The following is a 23,398-nucleotide window of genomic DNA, read 5'->3' on the forward strand; positions in this document are numbered from 1 at the left end:
AGGGGTAAATCTGCGCCGGTCAAGTTAATTCGGACCAACTGCTTCAGAGATGAGGCCGTGTCGCCCGCCATCGCCAGCCTCCAGGATTCCAGGTTAGGAATGAGCAGCCAAGTGCCGTCTAAAATCCACTTAAGATAAGCATATTCCGACTTGTCTTCGTTCTGCGCGGCGCCTCACACGTGCCGGGCCGACTGGTTCGTGTTTTATTGATGCTGCTAATACGTGCCAACTTTCTTAGGAAAAGGAAGTTCAATGGGGAAAAACTAGAAAACCAATGTGATCATCAAGAAAAAGAGCAATCCCCGCATCACCACGTCCAGGACACACGGGTAACTTTCTATGTTGCTTTTGGGAGAAAAGGGTTTTTATTGCCATTTCTTTATACATTATACAGGGCCAGCTCAGGCTTGCTGGGGTGGGTTGTGTACAGTGCGATGTAAAGCCATCCGCATACATTTAATAACGTCCCATAGGAAAAGAACCAGCTCCACAGATTTATATCTGCATGTAGTCAGGTGTTTGGTCAGCCGGGACTTCTGACTGCTTGCGGAAGGAGCCGAGGCTGGACTGTGTAGTAATTCGGGGGGCCGGGAACATGCTTAAGGAAAGGGATGAAACTATCTTCCATTGGAATTCCCGTTACTATTGTTTCCACCGTTTTGTAAATGTATTTATATCTGTTTTTAGCCCACGCAGCGCTGTGAGAAGTTGCTTCAAGATAACGGAGTAACCAGGTAAAGCTGCTTAAGTTACACGCTGCAAAAGTTCAAAAGTTTGGGGTCGCCTCGCTGTTTTCATGGAATCTCAAAAAGGCTTTTCTAACCATCAGTTAGCCTTTTAAAGTTAAACTTGGATCAGCGAACACAACGTGCTACTGGAACACAGGAGTGATGGGAGTGATAAAGCGCCGTTGGGACACAGGAGTGATGGGAGTGATAAAGGGCCATTGGAACACAGGAGTGATGGGAGTGATAAAGGGCCACTGGAACACAGGAGTGATGGGAGTGATAAAGGGCCGCTGGAACACAGGAGTGATGGGAGTGATAAAGCGACTCTCTACGCCTATGAAGGGATTCCATTAATAACCAGCCATTTCCAGCTACAATAGTCATTTACAACATTAACCCCGTCTGCGCTGGGTTTCTCATTCAGACGGTTCTGTATATCTAGCAGTGCTTTATTTTCACATAGCGGCGGGGTTTATTTTCTTAAAGGATATGTTTTTATTCTCACGCTTTAAGCATAATTTCTTGAATATTATTATAGAAAGGTGGATCTTGCTCGTTTGCGGCTGCTGCAGCTTATACTCCTTTAAGATTTAGTATTAAATCACCGCAAATAAGAGGTATCTATGGGGACGTTTTGATAAAAATGCAGTGTTGTAATGTTGATATATTTAAAAAAAAATATAAAATGTATAAAAAAAAAAAACTTGAAGAATGTTAGTGCCGCCCCCAAACGCAGTGCTGGTGTAAAGGGGGGGTCCGCTAATGGCGAGCAATGCGATGTGTGCGTTGGCGCCAGTCCTGTTTTTTGTGACAGTCTGTACGCGATGCGGATGCATTAACGATCTCTCTGGTTTTCTAGCGGTCCGGAATACGGTGTGAATTATCTTGAAAACAGCAAAACCGGGCAAACGCGAGACGTCCGGCTCGGGGACGGCGGAGAGATGTACGTATTTCCGTGTGCTGGATGTAGCGGTTGCTCGCAGAATTAACAGGAGGTAACAGAGTATCACAGACCCGGGATAAAATGCTAATTGAGGTCCTAGGGTTGGCCCCTAGCATTTCTAAGACCCAAGCATGGTCCCTGAAGCATGGTCCCTGGAGCGTGGCCCCGGTCTGCTGACGTAGGAATGACTGGTGGTGCGCCGCCCTGGGCACGTTTGCCCACGGAAAGTCTGGCCCTGAAGTGTTTGTGGGGAAAAAATGGTCAAATAATTATGGAAATTCAAATGTCTCTTTCAGGACTCGGGTATCCACCAGCAGGCTCGATGAGAACAGTAACATCACCTGTTCCAGGTCGCCATGTCGTCCCAAGGACTGTAAAGAGGGGTGAGTAAGGGCACAAGGCAATGTCTGGGGAGGAAAAAACCATCGGGACGGGATATCGATCAGATCACGGTGGGTCTGCCGCATGCTGAATCTGATCTCAACATCAATTACGTTAACATTTAACCGTAATATCAGTAAATAGAATCTCTTAAAAAGCTGTGAGAGCGACATTTTATTTCCTTGTTGTGGCAATAGGGTCACGACTCCCTCTTGCATCACGAGACAAGTATAAGATTTTACGGATTGAATAAAGCTTTGCTTCTTTGAAGGCTTTGCGTATTCAGCAGGGCCAGGAATAACGTTTCTAAGGCTTCACGGATGGTTAATGCCGCGGAGTAGGTGGAACCGCTCCTTACTACATATGGAGCGAAGTCTCTCCTCCTGAGAAGCTCATAATAGTTCTTTATTTTTTTTTATTTTTTTTTTTTACTTCTCCTAACAAACTCCAGCTTGTGAGCTCTTCAAACTATTCATGAAAGGGACAATCAGATGAACCTTCCGGGGGGGGGCTTTAATGTGCGTTCTTTCAGATGACCGTCTTGCTTCCATGATCCAAAGTTACCCGAGACTGATTGGCTGCTTAAGTTGTCAATCAGTGACGGCAATGTACGCCCAATAAAATCAATGGGGGCCAATCTGACGCAGGAAAGTGCTCCCATTTAAATCAATGGGAAGACTTTACACATGCGCTCTGGGGTCTTAACAGACCCTGAAGCTCAGCAGAGCTGGCTCTGGTTGAGAATACATCACGTGCGGGGAAATGCATTCAGCCAAATGCATCTCCTGCTGGGAGTGAAGACCGGGGGCAAATGCAAAACGGACCACATGGAGATTTAAAGGGCCAGCGCACCTTATCACATGCATGAAAGTCAATGAATTCCATGTCTACCTGCAGCCTTTCCAAACCAGAGAGATGACTTCCAGCTCCTGCACGTCCCGTCATTTACGCTTATTCTATAAGTGCGACTTATATCATTCTCCAGCTCTGTATTATATGTGCCTTGTTTACAAGTGGGCTTAATATAGGACATTTCTATTTTTTTATTTTTATTTTTTTTATTTTTTTGCAGCTCGGGAGCCAGAGAGCCAAACAAGATGGAAACCCCGGAGAAAGAACAGACAAGTCTAAGCGGGGTGAGTAGAACCCAACGGTCTGTTCCGCTTGGAGCGCGAGACCCGCTATTCAGCCGGAGGGCCGGTTGGGGTGAGACTGAAACATTTCAGCAGTCAAACAATTGTTGAGAGCTGCGGCCTTTTAATATCAGCGTCTGCGTAATCATTTCTATGGATCATTCCCGTCATGGCTCCCGTGTTGTACCCTGATGTTTCTGGTGCCGCATCTTGAAGACCTCATTACCTTTTTTTTTTTTTCTCCCCTTTTTTTTCATGGCCCAAACTGAGACTTTGCAAATTTTTGTTGTTTTTTTTTTTTGGTTTTCTTTAAGGTTTCAGAAAAGAAATGTAAAATACCCAAACATGAGTCAAAGGGGAATTCTACAGTTGGAGATAAAGAAAATACGAGTGCGGTTGGCTCAAAGGACCAGGCCGGTGGGTCGATGGAACCTGGAGGGAGAACGGAAGGAGTATCGGGGAGGAAGGAGGATTCTCCACACTCGCTGAAAGCAGACAAGAAACAAGTGAGAGAACACGGAGAGGAGTCTAAGAGAGACAGGCCCCACAAGCCTAAAAACACGGGGGAGAACAGGGATCCGAAGACCGAGAAGAAAACCAATGTTGGGAAACAGACCTGTAGAGAGAAGGAATCGTCGCTAGAACCAAACGGAAGAGCGGATTCCGTGGAGAAGAGGGACAAAGACCACAAGAGGCCCAGAGACGGACGCTCTGCAGACAAGGAAAAGTCTAAAGGGGGCCTACAAGACGAGAAAACCAAGGAAAAGCTGGAAAATGCTCTGTTTGGGGACTTTCCGAGCGGTCTGAAGGAGAACGTCACGGAGGGGATACGGATGGTGGACGTGGTCCTGGCCCCCGACGGCGAATGCAATGACAAGAGAAGTATTAAAGCGGAGGGAACCCCTTCTGACCCCGGAGGCAACGCTAAAAAGGTGCGTTCGAAAGCGAGAATCTCGGACGCGAAGTCAAAAGAGAAAGATAAAACGAAAAAAGGAGAAAAGGATAAAGACAGAAAAAAGAGAAAGGATGAGGAAACGGGCAGGAAAAAGGAGCAGTCGAAGGCAGTGAAGAGGGAGAAGGAAGAAGGAACCTCGGGGGAGCCTCCGAAAAGGTCAAAGAAGGACTCCGATAAGAGCGACTGGAACCAGAATACCGTAGAAGAGTTAGAGAGTGAGGACCGCAGAAGCCGGGACGCGGGAGATAAAGGGAAATCCTCCAGGAAGAGGAGGAAGGACAAGGAGGAACCGGGGCTGAGCAAAGCCAAGAAAACCAAGGAGGAAGACTCCAAGTGGAAGTGGTAGGTGCTGAAAGCCTGGCTGGGAGTGCTGGGAGCTGTGTTTGGGGTTGTTTGCATTCACACGTTTTTGTCTTTTTGCATTATTTACTTTACGCGACACGCGCCGGGCGTTCCTTTTTCACGGGGTCGGCCGCGCCGGCGGGTGAATTAGAAGCAGGCTGACGGAATCCTAGCTACGCAGAAACGTTAACAGTAGATGCTGACGGCAGATAACAACCAGCAGGCCCAGCTAGCCCGTTTGTTTTTCCTGATATTAGACTCCTTTCTTAATCAGGCGTTGGTCTCGTCTTAGATTCAGGAGCCGTATGTCTATCCCATGCATGTTTAATACCCTCACTGTATTACCGTCTACCACCTCTGCTGGGAAGCTATTCCACGTGCCTACTACCCTCCTCAGTAAAGTGAAACTTCTTTACTTTATGTCTAAGCCTCTGACCCTCTAGTTTTAGATTTAACGTTTCTTCTCCTTTGAGATAAACTTCCCTACTGCATGTTGTTTAAATGACTCTCTCAATGTCGATATCCCTCTGTCTTCCTGCTACTAACGCCTCTCGCTATACACCCCGGCGCCCTGCCTGCTTTTGCCGATACTTTATTGCACTGTCCGCTTACCTTTAAGTCCTGAAAATGATTAACCCCCCGAGCCCCTCTCTTCAGCTGACAGCCCAGGGTCCCCAATGCTATTCTCTGCCTTCGGATTTTTACACCCCAAGTGCGTTATTTTGCATTTATCAACTTTAAACTGCAGCTGCCGCGCTCCTCGCTTGTCTTCTAATTTACTTCAGTCATCTGCCTGGAATGTACAAAAAAGGCATCCCTCACCATTAACCCCTTCAGTAATATTGCTAATAAGTACGGGCCCCGATACTGATCGCTGAGGGGCCCCTGCATACAAACCATTAACTACAACCCCCTGTCGCTCAGACATCGCCTTATCCAATTAACTATTAGCATCGAAACTGAAACACTGCGATTTATTTCTAAGCCTATAGGTAACAGTGTTGTTATTATTTATTGTTTTATATAGCGCCATCGTATTCCGCAGCGCTGTACAATGGGTAGCCAGGACATAAGTAGTAGATAACATAACAATTTGACTTACAGAAACAGGTAAGGAGGGCCCTGCTCCCAGGAGCTTACAATCTAAGATGCCTTACTAATATCTGGATACCCCCCTGGTATTTTAGTAACCCAGCCAAAGAAATAAGAGGTTTAAATAAGTTGTCTCCATATTTTTTATTTAAACTACTGTTTTATGTGATCATCCTAATTATACGAATATAATTTATAGTTCTGGGGTAACATATCGTGGATATTATCCAGAGTATATTCACTAAGCAACCGTTGCCCGGTATAATTTATTGCATGTCTGCGTTTTCCATAAGCAGGTTTAGCGTGAGAACTACATTTCCCAGCATGCTTCGGTGCTGCCAACAGCTGATTGGCTACCCCGAGGTCATCTCTCCAGGAAGTAAACATTGTGGTTTAGAGGTGATGTGAGTCGGGGACACATGTGCCTTGTTAACCATCTCCGTGCGGGGCTGACATGTTCCAGCATGGCTGCTCTCTGACCGTTAGAACCGTTATCGGGAGACTCGTCGGCTCTCTTTCTGTTAATCAGAGGCAGGGGCGCCATGCGAGGACCAAAACATCCCTGGCTAAAGTTCGGTAAGGCTTTCCTTGCGTATCCCTAAAGCGCCTGCTACGTGGTACCTGCGTCCGGAGCAGGCGATGAGACCACCCTGCAGACATGCCGGGGGTTAATCGGAAGCTTCTGGATGGGTTACGGTTAGGATCCTCCTGGCTGTGTTCAGTTGGCGCCACCTAGCGGAAGCTGTGAGAACTGCGGCTGATAGAGTGCACAATCATATATTAAATCCCAGGTTTAATCGCCTGCTTAATGTATACATAGTCCGGGGCTTTATGCGTTCATTTAGTAATCGATGCATTTCGTGACCGCTGGTTACGATGAGCCCTTTATTCCATAAGGTTTAGCGACTGTTCCAGTTCTCCATACTTGAAGGGTACCTTGGAATTGAGTTAACGTGCCGGCCGTCATACGCACTGCATAGCTTTAAGGGAGGGAGTCTGTGCGGGACCCCCGAGGGAGGGAGTCTGTGCGGGACCCCCGAGGGAGGGAGTCTGTGCGGGACCCCCCCGAGGGCGGGCGTCTGTTCAGGCCCCTGTGTACATGCGCAAAACTGGAGCAATTTCCTGCCACAGTTAGTTGCCAGAAATGCCTGACCGCAGAGGAAGGCAATTGCAGCAACAGGGCTGCTTCTTCTAGGTCAGTTAGATACTCTTATTTGTTTTCCCAGGGCATTCTTACCTGGTCTGCGTATGACCGCCTAACCCTGCTGGTATGTATGTTCCTTTTTTTTTTATTGCGTGATTATTGAGGTGCATCATTGTTATTTATTGGCTGCATTAGGTGGGAAGAAGCCAACCACGAGGATGGCGTGAAATGGAAATTCCTGGAGCACAGGGGTCCCTATTTTGCCCCTCCTTACGAGCCGCTTCCAGAGACTGTGCAGTTCTACTACGATGGTGAGAACAGAAAAATGTAAACTTTAGATCTGCCACCCAGCGCAGGTGGTATGTAGACACATGTAATACCACAATGACGCAGGGAGTAGGTGTGGGTTGGGGAAAGACATTTGGTTTAGACCATTCAAAAAGTTACTTTCAGGGCGTTTATTGCATAGTGAAAAGTGTGCGAGCTGCTAAACGGCTCCCTAACACCCCGCAGATCAGAGGACCATCGCGTTTGTAGTTTTAATCATTTTCGGCTTGTAGGAAAACCCATGAAGCTGAGTCTGGAGGCGGAGGAGGTCGCCACGTTTTACGGCAAAATGCTGGACCACGAATACACGACGAAGGAAGCGTTTCAGAAGAACTTCTTCACGGATTGGAAGGATGTAAGAAACGTATATTCGGGAAAGCAGGCTTTTTATTTATTATCTGTATATAATCTATAAACCCCGATCTGCTGTAACTTTGCATTATTAGTTTCTCCTGTAAGAAGGGCCAAGCGGACGCTTTCTTCTTTTCACTAGAGCTCTGCTTAGCGAATAAAACCCTTGCGCGCGGCCGGTCGCCGAATGTCGCGATGATCCGACGTTATCCGCGTCTCAATGTCTTCTCTTTCCAGCAAATGACGAGCGAAGAGCGGAAGGTGATTAAGCATCTCCACAAGTGTGACTTCTCCGAGATACACAAGTACTTTGTGGATAAAAGTGAGGCTCGGAAGGCGCTGCCCAAGGATGAGAAACAGGTAAAAAAAAAAACCTCCGGTTACCCCCCAACTGTCACGCAAGCGCATACAAACACGGACATTCTAATGCAATACCCGGCGGAAGTCTGAGGCTCTCTGCTCGAGACCGACAGAAGATACGACTCGGTATTTACCCCGTCTGCAGCTGGTAAAATAGCTGCGTATTTAATTTCTTATTTTAATTTATTATTTATTTTAATTATTTTATTTTGATAATTTAATTTTAATTCGCTTATTTTATTTTAATTTATTTTCATTTTTTCTTACTTTGTGGCCAGACACGAATAGATCATGTTTTTCTTTTCAACCCTGCTATTTCCCACCCGGTGCCATCTTTAGTGTTAATAACTCGCAGACGCCTTGTAAAATGATTTGGGGTTTTTAATTCCTCTGATGCAGCGCCCCTAAAATATCGAATTCGTACCACGAGAACCTTACAGCTTTTTTCGTTAAAGTATTGCATGTTATATACGATTTTCTTGCGTTGCCCCTCGGCCTTCCGCCTTCTAATTTCAGATCCGGCTTTTATCTGTCTGGACAGGACCGGTCACCTGTCCAGCTGGCCCGGTGCCCGTGTTAACACGCGTGTGTTCTCGTGTCGGCGGGCTTCTGCCGCCGTCTTCACAGATCCCTGTTTTTTGGGGGGTTTTTTTGTATTTCCTAGAAATTGAAGGAAGAAGCCAGCCGGCTGCAGGAGGAGTTCGGCTTTTGTACGCTGGACGGTCACCGGGAGAAAATCGGAAACTTCAAAACCGAGCCTCCGGGTCTGTTCCGGGGCCGCGGGGACCACCCCAAGATGGGGATGCTGAAAATGAGGATAATGCCCGAGGACGTCGTCATAAACTGCAGCAAGTGAGTTCGAAAGACGTGCTTTATTCCCCACTCACCAGGGGGAGCCGTGACGCCCCATACACGACGTGGGGTCACCACGAAAAAGCACATTTCACCCATTAAAATAACATGAAATGGATGAGAAATCCAGCGCAGACGGGGTTAATGCTGTAAATGACTATTTTAACTGGAAACGGATGATTTTAAATGGAATCTCTTCATAGGCGAACAGAGGCCCTTTATCACTCCCATCACTCCTGTGTCCCAATGGCCCTGTATCACTCCCATCACTCCTGTGTTCCAATGGCCTTTATCACTCCCATCACTCCTGTGTTCCAATGGCCCTTTATCACTCCTATCACTCCTGTGTTCCAACGGCCCTTTATCACTCCCATCACTCCTCTGTCCCTATTGCCCTTTATCACTCCCATCACTCCTGTGTCCCAATGGCCCTGTATCACTCCCATCACTCCTGTGTCCCAATGGCCCTTTATCACTCCCATCACTCCTGTGTCCCAATGGCCCTTTATCGCTCCCATCACTCCTGTGTCCCAACGGCCCTTTATCGCTCCCATCACTCCTGTGTCCCAACAGCCCTTTATCACTCCCATCACTCCTGTGCTCCAATGGCACGCAAATGTTCTTGCTGTGCTAAGTGACCCCAAACTTTTGAGTGGTAGTGTGCTATCGGCTGCACTGGGGGTTAAACCAAGAGGCTTTGGGTCCACTTTAATCCATCAGCGGAGACATTTTCTCGGGATTTCTGTATAAAATGCTGGCGTTTTGGGGCTTTGGGTTTTGGTTCGCGTCTCGCGTGACTCGTTGCCTCCATTACTGCCCCACGCAGAGATTCGAAGATCCCCGCGCCGCCTCCTGGTCACAAGTGGAAGGAAGTGCGATGCGACAACACCGTCACCTGGCTGGCCAGCTGGACAGAGAATATCCAGAACGCCATCAAGTACATCATGTTAAACCCCAGCTCCAAGCTCAAGGTGAGCGTCTGCCATGCGTGGCACTCAGCGGAGGAAATCCTGCTTCGAGTGCCTAAAAGAAACCTGTCTGTTCTCTATAGGATGTTCTCGGGTGCGGTTTATTTCTTTAAGATATTCTGCCGTTCCTCCTTATTGATGGAAAAGCAAGTTGTCCATTAAAATAACATGAAATTTATAAAAAATCCAGCACAGACGGGGTTAATGCTGTAAATGACGATTGTTGCTGGAAACGGCTGATTTTTAATGGAATCTCTTCATAGGCATACAGAGGCCCTTTATCACTCCCATCACTCCTGTGTTCTAATGGCCCTTTATCACGCCCATCACTCCTGTGTCCCAACGGCCCTTTATCACTGATTCGCTGATCCAAGTTGTTATATATAATATATATATATATATATATAATTTTTTTTTGTGTGGAATAAAGAAGCAGTTTACTATTTTTTTTTTTTTTCTCCCTGTCAAGATTCTAGATCAGCTGCTCATTATCTTTAAATATTTAGCATTGAAATCTTATACCAAAAGATGGATATCGCTGGACTTTGCGATGCATTTTAGGGGAGCCGGGTCAATAAATGGACCGCTCTATTAACACTTAAAGGCAACAAACAGTTTTTGGGCTCTTCAGCAATCGGAATGTAACGTAATTATCATTTTTTTAACGCGGGATTGTGAACCAAGCTGGCTCTCTTTCCGTTGTTTAGGGCGAGAAGGATTGGCAGAAGTATGAGACGGCCCGACGCCTGAAGAACGTTGTGGGTCAGATCCGCTCCCAGTACCGGGCCGACTGGAAGTCTCGAGAGATGAAGAAGAGGCAGAGAGCGGTGGCGCTCTATTTCATCGATAAGGTATGGTGCCCTGCGATTGTGGGGGGCTCTCGGCCCCTTAAATAATTACACTGCTGGAAGTTTGTATGTCGCTCATCTTTATTGGTTACCCATTGAAAATGTTGGTTATTGCGTGGTGTCCCCATTTTTGCCTTTAAATGCCCCAAAAGCCACGGGGGGGGGTCGGTTTAGATGTCCCCGAATGGCTTTGCGAATGACGTGTCTTCCGCCGACAGTTGGCCCTCCGAGCGGGCAACGAGAAGGAGGAAGGGGAGACGGCGGACACCGTGGGCTGCTGCTCCCTCCGCGTGGAGCACATACAGCTGCACCCGGAGCTCCACGGACACGCATACATGGTGGAGTTCGACTTCCTGGGCAAGGACTCCATCCGGTACTACAACAAGGTGCCGGTGGAGAAAGAGGTGAGGGCGCGCTGCCGGTGCCTTCGCCAGCGGCGATTGCGTTTGAATGCCCGTGAAAGTCCTGATGTGTCTGTCCGGTAAGCAGTGCCGGTGGGCCGCGTGTCGGTCGTAGTACTGTCTGCAGCTGCTCGACTCGCCCGGATCGCTTGAGTGCACCGTGTTTGGAGCGGCTGGTGGACGCGGGCCGGCAGAGCTGACACTCTATGGTTTTTCTTCCAGGTGTTTAAGAACTTGAAGCTCTTCATGGAAAACAAGAGCCCAGAAGACGACCTCTTCGACAGGCTGAACGTAAGCGATGTATTAGTGACGCTCGTGTGTGGGGGGGGGGATAACATTTTGGGCACGCTGAGCGTCTAACATTTGGGGGATTTCTGCGTTAATACAAAGCTTTTTATTTAAATACAAGTTTTACGCTGCCGATGGCATATTCCTGCCGGCAGCTCTTCACTTCGTGAAACGCGTCGGATGTTTAAGGCGATAGAAGTCTCTGGTACGTAACGCGAGTATTTAAGGCACGGGATCGCCCCCCAGCCAGCGTTCGGGGTACCGAGGGGGGACTTTTAAGGTTACGGTTGCTATGATGAGTTGGGGGAATTTTAATGGTCATTTTTTTGGTTAGGATGATTGTTGGGGGCGTTAAGTAAATGCGTTTCGTTTATCTACTCGGTGAGGGATTTTATCAAATTCATTGAATATTTTTATTGGTCTGTTTAGGGTATAAAAGGTATGTATACTACACTGTGACTATTTTTTTTGGGGGGGGGGGCGGGGGTAAGATTTTATCATCGGAGGAAGACCATCGAAACGACAGCTTGATAACCTTCACCCCCTTGTTAATTATTTTCGAATCAAATTAGCTTAAATTAACACCCCCTCCCCATAAAAAATAAAATAAGTGTAAAAATGAAAAATCTCTGGGGGGTGGGGGATGTCAGGCTTGTAATCAGAAATATGAAAGCTCCGCTGTGATGTCCGTCCGCCTTCTAGTATTAAAACCATGTTTTTTAATCTTTCGATGAAATAAATGAACTCGTGTTTATAGTAATGTTGGCGAATTCTGTGGAATATTTTTTTATATATGTGATTCCTGAATATTTAAAATGCCTCGGTGTGGTGTAGGAATGAATATAAGAATCATGCACAACGAACTAAAATGTAATTGATTGATTGTATTTATATAGAATTATATTTGTATTCTACGGAATCATTTTCTTAAAAAAAAAAAGTTAATACTTTCAAATTCTCAAAACTTTCTGCTGCGATTAAATCTTCTCCTCCTCTCTGTCTATCAAACAGACCACGAATCTGAACAAACACCTGCAGGATCTGATGGACGGCTTAACGGCCAAAGTGTTCCGAACGTACAACGCCTCGATCACGCTGCAGGACCAGCTGAAGGAGCTGACCAACGGCACGTATTTCTCGCCTTTAAACGCCGCGTGCGTTCTGTTTTTTTTTTTTCCGTTTTCGTGGCTCGTTGCTTCTAAGCGGCCTTCGTTTTCTTTCTATTTAATAGAAGAGGACAGCGTAGCCGCCAAAATCCTGTCTTATAATCGTGCCAATAGAGCTGTAGCGCTGCTGTGTAACCACCAGAGGGCGCCTCCCAAGACGTTTGAGAAGTCCATGCAAAACCTCCAAGCCAAGGTAAGAGCGGCTCATGCAGCCAAGGTGAAATATAGGGTTAAGCAAGTGGATTTTTGGTCTTTCATACTTCCCTGTATGAGTTTTATCTGATCAAAGAACCCTGGTTATGGACCAGAGCGCCTCAAATGCTTCTTGGCTTTTGTCAGGTGATACTTTGTATCAAGCAGTCGGTGATCCTTATTTGAATTTCACCTTTTTATCGCACAAACGATAACGAGCTTTGGGGACAAACACTCAAGCTTTCCGAGCGTTACGCGTCTGCTGTTCAAGGCGCCTGAAATGCGTTGCTTTGGAACGTTGCTCCTATCATCCGAGAACACGATGCGCCGGATGAATGAGACCGGAAGAAGGAAAGCGTTCTCGTTGGAATATTTCTGAAGGTGTTCTTACTTTTCCGTAGATTGATGCCAAAGAGGAGCAGCTGAAAGATGCAAAGAAGGGGTTAAAGAAAGCAAAAGCCGATCATAAAGCCAGCAAGAGCAGCAAGTCCAAAAAGTAGGAGACCATAAGACATAAACACGGTTCTCTGTATTAATGTGAAATAGTGACTTCTCTGCATGCCCGGGACGGACGCGCCTTTTATGTTAGATATACGCTACGGGTCAAAAGTTTGGGGTCACTGAGCTGTTTTCATGGAAAACAAGAATTTCTGGCTGTAACATAATTACAAAAGGGTTTTCTAACCATCAATGATCCACTTTTATCAGTGAACACAACGTGCCATTGGAGCACAGGAGTGATGGGAGTGATAAAGGGCCATTGGAGCACAGGAGTGATGGGAGTGATAAAGGGCCATTGGAGCACAGGAGTGATGGGAGTGATAAAGGGCCATTGGACCACAGGAGTGATGGGAGTGATACGAATGTATTGATTTTCTGCCCCCAGGGACATGGAGAAGAAGAAGAGTCTGTGTGACCGGCTGGAGGACCAGCTCATGAAATTAAAGCTACAGGCGACTGACAAAGAGGAGAACAAGCAGATCGCTCTCGGCACGTCCAAGCTCAACTACCTGGACCCCAGGATCACAGTCGCCTGGTGAGGGGAAGCCTCTCGGTTGTTTACCCCTAACGGCAGGAAGGGGATTAAAGGCTCATTTCAATTCAATCATCAACGCTTTGTTGCTTTAGTTGGCAAAGTCCTGGAAATTAAATGATTTGTAAATACCATGTAAACCCAGCAGAGAGGTTTATTTCAAAGAAGCCAGAATCTTAACACTAGAGGATCAGAAGGTGGTGTAGAGGGTAATACAGTGAGGGTGTTAAACATGCATGGGATAGACATACGGCTCCTGAATCTAAGACGAGACCAACGACTGATTAAGGTTTGAGTCTTTACAGCAGGAGAAAAAACGGGAGACTAGACGGGGGCCAGATGGGACTGATCAGCCGGTTATAAACCATTTGCTGGCTTGTGTTGCATTTCTTAGGAAGACCCTCTGCCTGTTTTTTATTTTGTTGTTTTTTTTTGTTTTTCTTAAGGTGTAAAAAATTTGGAGTGCCGATAGAGAAGATCTACAACAAGACACAGAGGGAGAAGTTCGCCTGGGCCATCGATATGACCAACGAGGACTTCGAATTCTAAGCTTAACCACCACAGTATTCGCTGCTAAAACACCAGCTACCTCCCGGCCCCCGACGGCCGGAACCGCACACCCGGCTGTGCCCGACGTTTACATTCCTCCCATTAAGTGCCCTTTGTATTCCTTGTCTCACGTGATCCACGACTCCAGATGCCTTTAATTTGTACAAACGGAAAGCTAATAAGGACGGGTGGGTGCGCTGTCTGGACAGGTCTTTAAATATTATCCAGATTAGGGTTTTTACATAATTATGAGAATTCTTCTTGGAACTCCATCGGTTACTGATGCAAATCCGTTTGTCTGTTGGTGATCATTGTGTTGTGGGTAGCCGGTAAGCTGCTACGTTTTTCCATCTCCTCTGATCCTCCTCTAACAGTTTTTGTTCCTTATCAGCTAGACGTAACTTTCTTCCTGCTCCATAAAGTCTCCGTCCGTTTATGGTAAAATCACATCAGAATATTCTATTACCAAATTCCTTACGCTACTCCCTTCCCAGTCACAACAGTTTCTGTAACCCAAATCTTGTTAAAATAATAATAAAATAATAAATGACTAATATAGCTTTACCCTGTTGAAATCGGGTTTATAAACATAAACCTTTAGATCTGTATTTGAGGCTTAATGTATTAAGTGATCTGGTCTGAGACACTGATAATTAAGCAAACTGTCCGGACCGGTTAAAACCAGACGAGCGTCGTCGTGTATTTTGTACTTTTCAAGAGGAAAAAAAGTTCTGTTTTTTTATTTTTTTTTCCCAGGGTTGTACAACAAGTTGTTGTATTCTGCGCCGGATAATTTTCCTTACAGATTATTTATTTTGCTGTATTCTGGATTAAAGCGGTATATTTGTATGCTGTGATTGTCGTGTGTTTGTTGAATTCACTTTATAAGCGCTAATGCAACAATATATGAAAATAATTCTTCTGCCGTGGCGGGAGGAAAGCACCTGTGCGTTTCAGGCTTGGCTGAGTTACGTGGGAGTTGGAGCCCTCTGTAACGGGACTCCGTGCAGGTGACCTCATGGGCTACAGGCACCCTTTTATTGCCATAGCACTGCTTGGGGGGTCACCAGAATAAGAGGCCGTATGTTTTTCCCGTGGCGTAGTGTTTGCGTGGAGCGGACGCTCTTCCTTTTTATGTTGTCTGGATTTCAGACTATAAAATGACTTCCTGACTTGCTCGCATCGCACCGAGCACCACTAATTCAGGCATTTGCTACTAAGTGATCCAGGAGGTTCGTACATCTGTAACCTTCACCTGCTGCTTGGGTATCGTGGGAGTTGTCAGGCCGATAGGCCTGACGTAGTTGGTGATTATGCGGCTGAATCCGATGGCGCGTCTGTTGCTTGGCCTCTCCTTGCTCACGATGAATTCATGCGCCTTGCCGCAGAATGAAAGAAAAGGAGTCTGAATGAACGGAGGCCGCGCAGGATGGCAGAGGCTCAAATCTCTGCATTCCTCGGGGGAGTCCCAGTACGGTGCAGCCAATCAGGCCAATCGATCTGAATATATACCGGTTTATCTCTGACACCCTTTTCTATAGGATGGATCTTATCCTGAAAGAATGTTTGTTCACTGAATGTAAGCTAGGCTCTAGACAGAACTCCAGCTGTATAATGTACCTTATGTTTATCTTTGGGCTTTAATTTTATTTGCTTCCCCTGGGCCATGCGGGGTTAACCTCGCAGAACTGGAAAGGTTGCTTTTGGTTGGTCCTTTTTACTCCCAGAGCTTCCCCACCAATGTCGCGTCATCTCGTAACGCGCAGCCAGCGGCCTCCTTTAACCTTTCCTGATCATTTCAGAGGGTCCCCATTCTTCTACTTAAGTCGTTCGCCATTTTTCCACCTGGAATGTCTATCCGGTCGCAGACCTTGGTATCATCTGCATAAAAAGACATCTCGTACCATTAATTCCTATAATATCCCTGCTAGAAATGGTCTGGGTCCTGATACTGCTCCCCGAGGACCACAATCGTAACCAAAGCTGCTGGGAACTGCGTAGGCCAAAATGGGGGCCAAAGTGGGCCTGGACCACGGTGCGCTGTCTTGGACGTTGGTTACCTTCTACCATTTCTGCTGGGAGACTGTTCCACTTACATACCACCCTCTCTCAAAAGTCAAACGCCCTTACGTTCCATTGTTTTAGATGGCGGCCTCTTGTTCTGACATTTGTTCCAGCCATGCCATGCACATGGTAGCCAAACTGTACCTTTAAATATAGATGCAGAATCCGCCCCCCCTCCCCGTGTGGATTTGCCCCTTTGGGCACTCGGCAGTGTTGGGGTAACAGACTCAGACTAGCTGAGAGTCATGGGAGCTGGAGTAGTAACTTACCCTTGCTGCGATAAATGTTTGAAATAAAACTACCTTTAGCCTGCAAACTGTGACCCTGCGCAGGCGGGAACTCTGTGTCTGTGAAGGAGCAGCTGCCAGAGAGCAGGGGAGCAGACCAAACCACTCTGACACAGAGGGGGGTACAGAATTAAATAAAAGCTACGTCTAGATGAGCTGCTGCTCCAGCGAGCATCTTTGCATTTCCATGGCAGTGGGGTAAGGGTCCCATCTTGCTCTCGCCCCCTGGACCCCCCATAGGTGCACTGGAAGCCCAATCAATGATGCTGCCAGCCCACGATATGTGCCACCCTATGCCTAGGTTCCATTATCGTATACGGAATTTAAACATGCATGGGATAGGCATATTAAGGTTTGAGTCGTTACAGCAGGGGAGATGAGCGGGTTGACGGGGGCCGGATGGGGCCGATCCGTCGACGGGTTCTATGTCTCTGGAAAGGCTTTTTTCACTAATAGATACTCAGCCTTGTAAAATAAAGTTCTGTTGGAAAGATGGAGGCGAGATAAAGCCGAAAAGGAATAGTTTCTACAACAAGAAATAATTGCCCCGTCCGGGGCTGCAAACAGCGCGTCTGTAATTACAGGTTGTACGGTTTGAGTGATAGCCGGGTGTCTCATTGGGAATCCCATCGTATCCATGGAAACAAAACTTACAAACATGGAATACCTTGTGTATATATATATACAGGTCTCCGCGGCTGTCAGGGTATTCGCCAGTCACCCATCATGGACGCCATTAAAGCCATTCTCCTGCTCGCCGCCTTCTGCATCGGAACAGGTGAGACGCCCGATTCTCCGGTCATTGGTCTCGTCTTAGATTCAGGAGCCGTATGTCTATCCCATGCATGTTTAATCCCCTCACTGTATTACCCTCTACCACTTCTGCTGGGAGGCTGTTCCACTTACCAACCACCCGTTTGAAGATAGGACAGAGTCTTTTGGCCAAGGCAATCTGGCTACATTTTTTTCTGCTATAGAATACATTGCAGTGCTGGGTAATTAAAACCCTGTATAATGTATAGATAAATCAGTGAGCCAGCCCCTGTATAATTTATAGTTAAATCGGCGAGCCGGCCCCCTGTATAATGCATACATAAATCAGCGAGTCGCCCCCCTGTATAATGTATAGATAAATCAGTGAACCGGCCCCCTGTATAATGTATAAATAAATCAGTCAGCCGGCCCCTGTATAATGTATAGTTAAATCAGCGAGCCGGCCCCCTGTATAATGTATAGTTAAATCAGTGAGCCGGCCCCCTGTATAATGTATAGATAAATTAGCGAGCCGGCCCCCTGTATAATGTATAGATCAATCAGTTAGCCGGCCCCTGTATAATGTATAGATAAATCAGTGACCGGTCCCCTGTATAATGTATAGATCAATCAGTGAGCCGGCCCCCTGTATAATGTATAGATAAATCAGTGACCGGCCCCCTGTATAATGTATAGATAAATCAGTGACCGGCCCCCTGTATAATGTATAGATAAATCAGTGACCGGCCCCCTGTATAATGTATAGATAAACAAAAAGGTTTTGGTAGCAGTATAAACTGCTTTGTGTGCCCACTATGTAGGAGGTGAGCGTAGGTTCTCACCCTATTGAGAGTGCGCCTTGACGTGGCGGGTGAGCTTAATTATGCTTTGGCCAATTCATATAACCAAAACCTCTCATTTATATTATGTTTATATATTTGTTGCCAACTTTATTAGGGTGAGAAGCGCAGACAGTTTTTGTTTTTTGTATACATTGTACAGCCAATACACTGTTTTTGCAGCATGCTCACACCTGTTTGGTAGGCCTCGTATTATACATTTGTATTATTTGAGCCTGTGACTAGCTTAGCGCACCGACATTTTTTCTTTTCCCTAATGTATAGATAAATCAGTGACCGGCCCCTGTATAATGTATAGATAAATCAGTGACCGGCCCCCTGTATAATGTATAGATAAATTAGCGAGCCGGCCCCCTGTATAAATCAATCAGTGAGCCGGCCCCTGTATAATGTATAGATAAATCAGTGACCGGCCCCCTGTATAATGTATAGATCAATCAGTGAGCCGGCCCCCTGTATAATGTATAGATAAATTAACTCTTTCCGCCCCTGTTTGCAGCCGTGACCCTGCAGTGTTATACCTGCACAAGCCAGTCCAGTAACACCAACTGCATGACTGCAACCAACTGCTCCGCATCCAGCACTTACTGCAAGACCTCGGTGATCTCCGGCGGAATCGGTAAGAAATCTGCCCCTCCCCCTCACACATCAACCAATCAAATATATTAAATATTTTTATGACATTTGTATAAATGGTTCTGGTACCAGCATGCACCTCGCCTCGATCTCTGATTGGCTGCTTGGCAGTTTGAAATATTTTGGGTTTTTTACCCCAAATATTGAAAATAATTTGGTTGGATTATTACACAAATTTCATCACATTTCATTTTCATTTAATTAAAGTTAAAAGCAAAAGCTTTTTTTATTTAACATTAAATAGTCTTAAAAATAATAAAAAGCAGAAAAATAACAGTTTTTTGCCTATGTGAGAATTTATCGGGTTGGACGGGAGTTTAAATGACCAATTAGATGATTAGATGACCAATCACAGCACTTGGCGCCAACCAGAAACCTCCCAACCATCCCGCGCTTTTCATGCACTGCTGTCGCACTTTTGTGGGTAGCGGGGATCATGGGGAAGTCGGGGAGATCCTCTGACCGGACCCACGGATCGGCTCCCACGTGGCCACCTGGTGGCTCTCTGAAGCTGGGCCTTGTGAGGGGCCTTCTTCAGACAAGTGGCCCTCCACAGATCTGACCCCACTGCTCCCCACCTTCTGCCCCAACTGCCCAAACATTCCAACATTCCAGATGTCCTGTTTGATCGTGTAATGGTAATAACCCCCAGCGCTGTATCCAGCAATAACCCTCCAGGACACACCTGCTGTCAGTCATGACTGGGCTGATGCTTTATGGCGATGCTAATGAAGTCCTCCCTCCATAGACTTTCATTACTCAGAGAGTCCGGCCGAGCAGATATTCAATGCAGTGTTTTAATTTCTTTGTGTTTATTCCCTGCAGGAAGCCTCTCGGCCGCCACCATCACCAAGTCCTGTGAATCCGTCTGCGTGGAAACCAATCTCAACGTGGTGTTGGTGTCGACGTCCGTGTCCTGCTGCGGCACTGACTTGTGTAACACCAGCGGGGCCGGCAGCGTGAGATCCGGCTCCAGCCTCCTCGCCCTGGGGTTCCTCTTCGCTCTGACGAGAAGCTTTTCTCTGTGATGTCCGGGAATCTCAGGAACTTTAAGTCTTTCAACAAAAGAAGCCCAGAACCTCAGGCATACCGGCCCCATCCGGCCCCCGTCTAGTCGCCCGTTTCTCCTGCTGTAAAGACTCAACACCTTAATCAGTCGTTTGTCTCGTCTTAGATTCAGGAGCCGTATGTCTATCCCACGCATGTTTAATACCCTCACTGGATTACGCTCTCCCACTTCTGCTGGGAGGCTGTTCCATTTATCTACCACCCTCTCAGTAAAGTAAAAACACCCTTACATTAGATTGATCATCCAGAAATCTGGTTTGGCTGAAAGGGCATACGCACTGCTTTTACTCCTGACGCTAAACGTGTTATCAAATGGAAATTAAAAATGTATCACTGGATCGGAATATTGTATTTCTCACACTATTGTCTGTGGTTCGTGTCCGAATGTGGCGTTTCTGGCTGATTGATTAAAACAAGTGATAAAAAGTTATAAATGATTTTATGGTAATCTGATCCCGCCGAGTGATAAACGGAGTTTTCAAGCTGTTTGTTTTTAGGAAAATTAGAAAATCCTTCACAGAATTTACAGCCTCTGTCTTCAACTGGAATAGACTGCGCACATGCGCAGACATCTCGAGACCTCCCAGCACGCCTCCGTCCCACTGGACACATTAATGGCGGAGCCAGGGGTGTAACTAGGAACCACTTCACCAAGCAACATGCTTTGTCCGCATGTCTGTGCCATATTAGCCACCAACAGCTTGTCAGTGCCCCCAAACAGCCTGCCTGTGCCATTTTAGCCCCAACAGCTTGTCAGTCCCCCCAATCAGTCTTCCTGTGCCATCTTTGCCCCAAAACAGCCTGCCTGTGCCATCTTAGCCCCCAACAGCTTGTCATTCCCCCCCAATCGGTCTTCCTGTGTCATCTTTGCTCTCAAACAGCTTGTCAGTGCACCCAAACAGTCTTCCTGTGCCATATTTGCCCCCAAACAGGCTGCCATTGCACCCCAACCCCCCCGACGGAAGCCATTTTGCTGTCAATTCTATACACAGCTTTATTTAGGGTAACGAAACGTATACATAGATTAAATAACCTGTGGGTTTATTTAGGGCGAAGGATGGGGTTTGGGAAAACTTTAAGTAAAACGCGGAGGCAAAAATTCAACATGAGCACGTTTCAGCTTTACCCCAAACAAGGGGTAACATTTACAACACGGAAGGAAGGGCAGAGCGTATTCAAAGCCGAATAAATGCCAGCGCTGGTCTCAGCTGTGACTAAACACATCTTCTGGGGAGAAACGCGCCGGATCCACTTCCTGTCAGGAATTCCATCCAGTCTGTCGATGACATCACAGAGAAAAGCTCGTCGTCAGAGCGAAGAGGAACCCCAGGGCGAGGAGGCTGGAGCCGGATCTCACGCTGCCGGCCCCGCTGGTGTTACACAAGTTAGTGCCGCAGCAGGACACGGACGTCGAGACCACCACCGCGTTAAAACTGGTGGCCGTGCAGGCGGATTCACAGGACTTGGTGATGGTGGCAGCCGACAGACCACCTGCAGGGAATAAACACAAAAAAACAACTCAAATTAAAAAAGCTTTTTTAATAAATAAAAAGTGATAGTTTTGGACTGATTTTTAAGTATGTTGTACAGACCAGTATTTGGATCAAATATGTCTATGGGGGATTACAATGAAATGCATGCACCGCTTTATCGAGAGGGTAGTGGAAAAGTGGAACAGCCTCCCAGCAGAGGGTAATACAGTGAGGGGATTTAAACATGCACGGGACGTCCAAATCTTACCGATTCCGCCGGAGATCACCGAGGTCTTGCAGTAAGTGCTGGATGCGGAGCAGTTGGTTGCAGTCATGCAGTTGGTGTTACTGGACTGGTCTGTGCAGGTATAACACTGCAGGGTCACGGCTGCAAACAGGGGCGGAAAGAGTTAATTTTTATAAGAAATACAGGTTCCCATCACTCAATAACGGGAGGCAAACTGCCCTCATTTTCAGTTTAACCCAAGCCTAATGGAAATCTTGACCCGTCATTATTCAAGGATACATTTAATTGAGTCACCTGCATTCAAGTAGGCATATCAGAGTCTTAGCGGGAAAGAATAGGAAGGAGCCAGATCCAGATTGTGTGACTCTGAGAATCTGCCCCGAGACCCTGAGACTGGGGCAAAAACCCTGACACTACCCAGCAGTATATATGAGGAGATCTGATTCTGCTCCATGGGCAGGATTCGTTTTTTACAATTTCCTTAAACTTTTACAATAATAATGATTATTAATAACATGCAACAAAAATTCAGACTTAAGAGGCAAAAAGGATCAGTAATCGCGCATCTCACCTGTCCCAACGCAGAGGGCGGCCAGCAGGAGAATGACTTTGGTGGCGTCCATGATGAGTGACCTGGAACCAGTGAATTCTTCCCCAGCTCTGGATTCTTATATAGGGGCTTCTGGGCCGGGGAGCTTGCATTCTATGAATGCCATGGGATTCCAAATGGGACAGACGTCGGCTGCCGGGAATTGCGCAACCTGTTATTCTGGTTGGACTGGTTTCCATGAGACTTTTCGGAACACGGTCTGGAGATGGCCGGCTCTCGGTGTAGAAACGATTCCTTTGTCTCAGACGTATCTCCAGATCTCCATGGCCCTTGGCTACAGGGTTTGGCTTCCATAACGACCCCCCCATCAGGACAATTAACCCTTCAGGTCCAGAGAAAGTCCTTGACAAAGACACTTGGGATATGGCCTTGGTTACATAATAATGGACCATGGTGGTCTCTTCTGGTTGCGTCTGTTGGGCTGGTTGTCATTTCCTTCCGCCCTGGACCCTGGATATGAACGACTCCCAAAGTAATTGAAATGTAAAAGTCCATGGTAGCCATGAATAGGTGGCACCTGTAAGAATATAATGTGGCCATATTGTGACCCCCCCGTATTAAGAATTTAAACAACAGATCATTCAATGTGTTAGATCTTTGTTAGATCCGGTTAGATCAACTTTTTTTGTTAGATCTACTCTAAATGCAATATTAACAATCTTTTTCGGGGGGGGGGGGTTAACCCGTAGCCAGCCCCCCCTCAACAAAAAATTAAACAAACTGTTATTGATTATGATAACTCTGCGTTAGATCAGGTTTGATCAGACAAAATTTTGGTAGATCCAGTCTAATTACTGAGATATTGCATATTTAATGAGGAGGCGGTATTCACAATCCTATTTTGTATGCGGGGGATGGGAATACATACGGGTTGGCCCCCCCTTAACTGAAATGTTGAGCTTTCATAATCAATACCAGTTTGTTGCATTTTTTGTTGAGGGGGGCCGGCTATGGGTTGTTAATATTGCATATTTTAGAGTAGATCTAACAAAGATCTAACAAATTGAATGATCTTTTGTTAAAATTCTTAATATGGGGGGCTAACCCGGGGGAGGTCATATTGTGAGGCATAGAAGAAGGAGAAGGAGATCGGATGCCATTAAGGCCAGGAGGACCCAGGGTGACCACGTCCAGCGCCAGAACCTAGCAGCGGAGCTCAAGAAATAAAACTTTATAATGTATGGAAATTATCGTCACCCCCGTAAAATAATGAGACGGACTGAACTTTGACTTCAAGAAAACATGAGGTATGAGGGGGACGATACAGTCCTCGGGTCACCATCCATCCATCTATCATCTATCCCTCTATCTATCTATCTATCTATCTATCTATCTATCTATCCGTCTA

At 46.5% G+C, this 23,398-nt stretch overlaps 3 protein-coding genes across 3 annotated transcripts; 2 read left to right on the top strand and 1 right to left on the bottom strand.

The window, feature by feature from the left end:
• The first annotated feature begins 4,405 nt into the window (after positions 1 to 4,405).
• On the top strand, positions 4,406 to 14,053 carry LOC149277884 (DNA topoisomerase I, mitochondrial-like). The gene is made up of 14 exons (XM_089502611.1): positions 4,406 to 4,482; positions 6,914 to 7,029; positions 7,279 to 7,400; positions 7,634 to 7,756; positions 8,421 to 8,608; positions 9,435 to 9,579; positions 10,284 to 10,427; positions 10,643 to 10,828; positions 11,048 to 11,116; positions 12,125 to 12,239; positions 12,345 to 12,472; positions 12,873 to 12,967; positions 13,358 to 13,507; positions 13,951 to 14,053. Exons 3-14 carry the CDS (start codon positions 7,287 to 7,289, stop codon positions 14,051 to 14,053), a joined length of 1,560 nt encoding a protein of 519 aa, XP_089358737.1. The 5' UTR covers positions 4,406 to 4,482; positions 6,914 to 7,029; positions 7,279 to 7,286.
• A 3,077-nt stretch (positions 14,054 to 17,130) lies between these two features.
• LOC149277885 (lymphocyte antigen 6E-like) lies at positions 17,131 to 19,681 on the top strand. Its single transcript, XM_089502605.1, has 3 exons — positions 17,131 to 17,182; positions 18,517 to 18,636; positions 19,479 to 19,681. Exons 1-3 carry the CDS (start codon positions 17,131 to 17,133, stop codon positions 19,679 to 19,681), a joined length of 375 nt encoding a protein of 124 aa, XP_089358731.1.
• Positions 19,682 to 21,009: 1,328 nt separating this feature from the next.
• Positions 21,010 to 22,063, bottom strand: LOC149277886 (lymphocyte antigen 6E-like). Its single transcript, XM_089502606.1, has 3 exons — positions 22,012 to 22,063; positions 21,462 to 21,581; positions 21,010 to 21,212 (listed from the first exon to the last, which is right to left on the bottom strand). The coding sequence occupies exons 1-3, from the start codon at positions 22,061 to 22,063 to the stop codon at positions 21,010 to 21,012; spliced, it is 375 nt and encodes a 124-aa protein (XP_089358732.1).
• Between the last annotated feature and the right edge of the window lie 1,335 nt (positions 22,064 to 23,398).

Source organism: Sceloporus occidentalis, unplaced genomic scaffold, assembly GCF_023333645.1.
Source record: "Sceloporus occidentalis isolate IW3139 unplaced genomic scaffold, rSceOcc1.0.p SCAF_206, whole genome shotgun sequence".
Lineage (NCBI taxonomy): Eukaryota > Metazoa > Chordata > Lepidosauria > Squamata > Phrynosomatidae > Sceloporus > Sceloporus occidentalis.

Excerpts from the sequence above, each read along its gene's own strand:
- LOC149277884 (XM_089502611.1), top strand. The coding sequence starts at position 7,287 with ATGAAGCTGAGTCTGGAGGCGGAGGAGGTCGCCACGTTTTACGGCAAA. Across the intron at positions 7,401-7,633 it reads TCTTCACGGATTGGAAGGAT|CAAATGACGAGCGAAGAGCG; the intron begins GTAAGAAACGTA and ends TTCTCTTTCCAG. Across the intron at positions 7,757-8,420 it reads TGCCCAAGGATGAGAAACAG|AAATTGAAGGAAGAAGCCAG; the intron begins GTAAAAAAAAAA and ends TGTATTTCCTAG.
- LOC149277885 (XM_089502605.1), top strand. The coding sequence starts at position 17,131 with ATGGACGCCATTAAAGCCATTCTCCTGCTCGCCGCCTTCTGCATCGGA. Across the intron at positions 17,183-18,516 it reads CGCCTTCTGCATCGGAACAG|CCGTGACCCTGCAGTGTTAT; the intron begins GTGAGACGCCCG and ends CCCTGTTTGCAG. Across the intron at positions 18,637-19,478 it reads GGTGATCTCCGGCGGAATCG|GAAGCCTCTCGGCCGCCACC; the intron begins GTAAGAAATCTG and ends TATTCCCTGCAG.
- LOC149277886 (XM_089502606.1), bottom strand. The coding sequence starts at position 22,063 with ATGGACGCCACCAAAGTCATTCTCCTGCTGGCCGCCCTCTGCGTTGGG. Across the intron at positions 21,582-22,011 it reads CGCCCTCTGCGTTGGGACAG|CCGTGACCCTGCAGTGTTAT; the intron begins GTGAGATGCGCG and ends CCCTGTTTGCAG. Across the intron at positions 21,213-21,461 it reads GGTGATCTCCGGCGGAATCG|GTGGTCTGTCGGCTGCCACC; the intron begins GTAAGATTTGGA and ends TATTCCCTGCAG.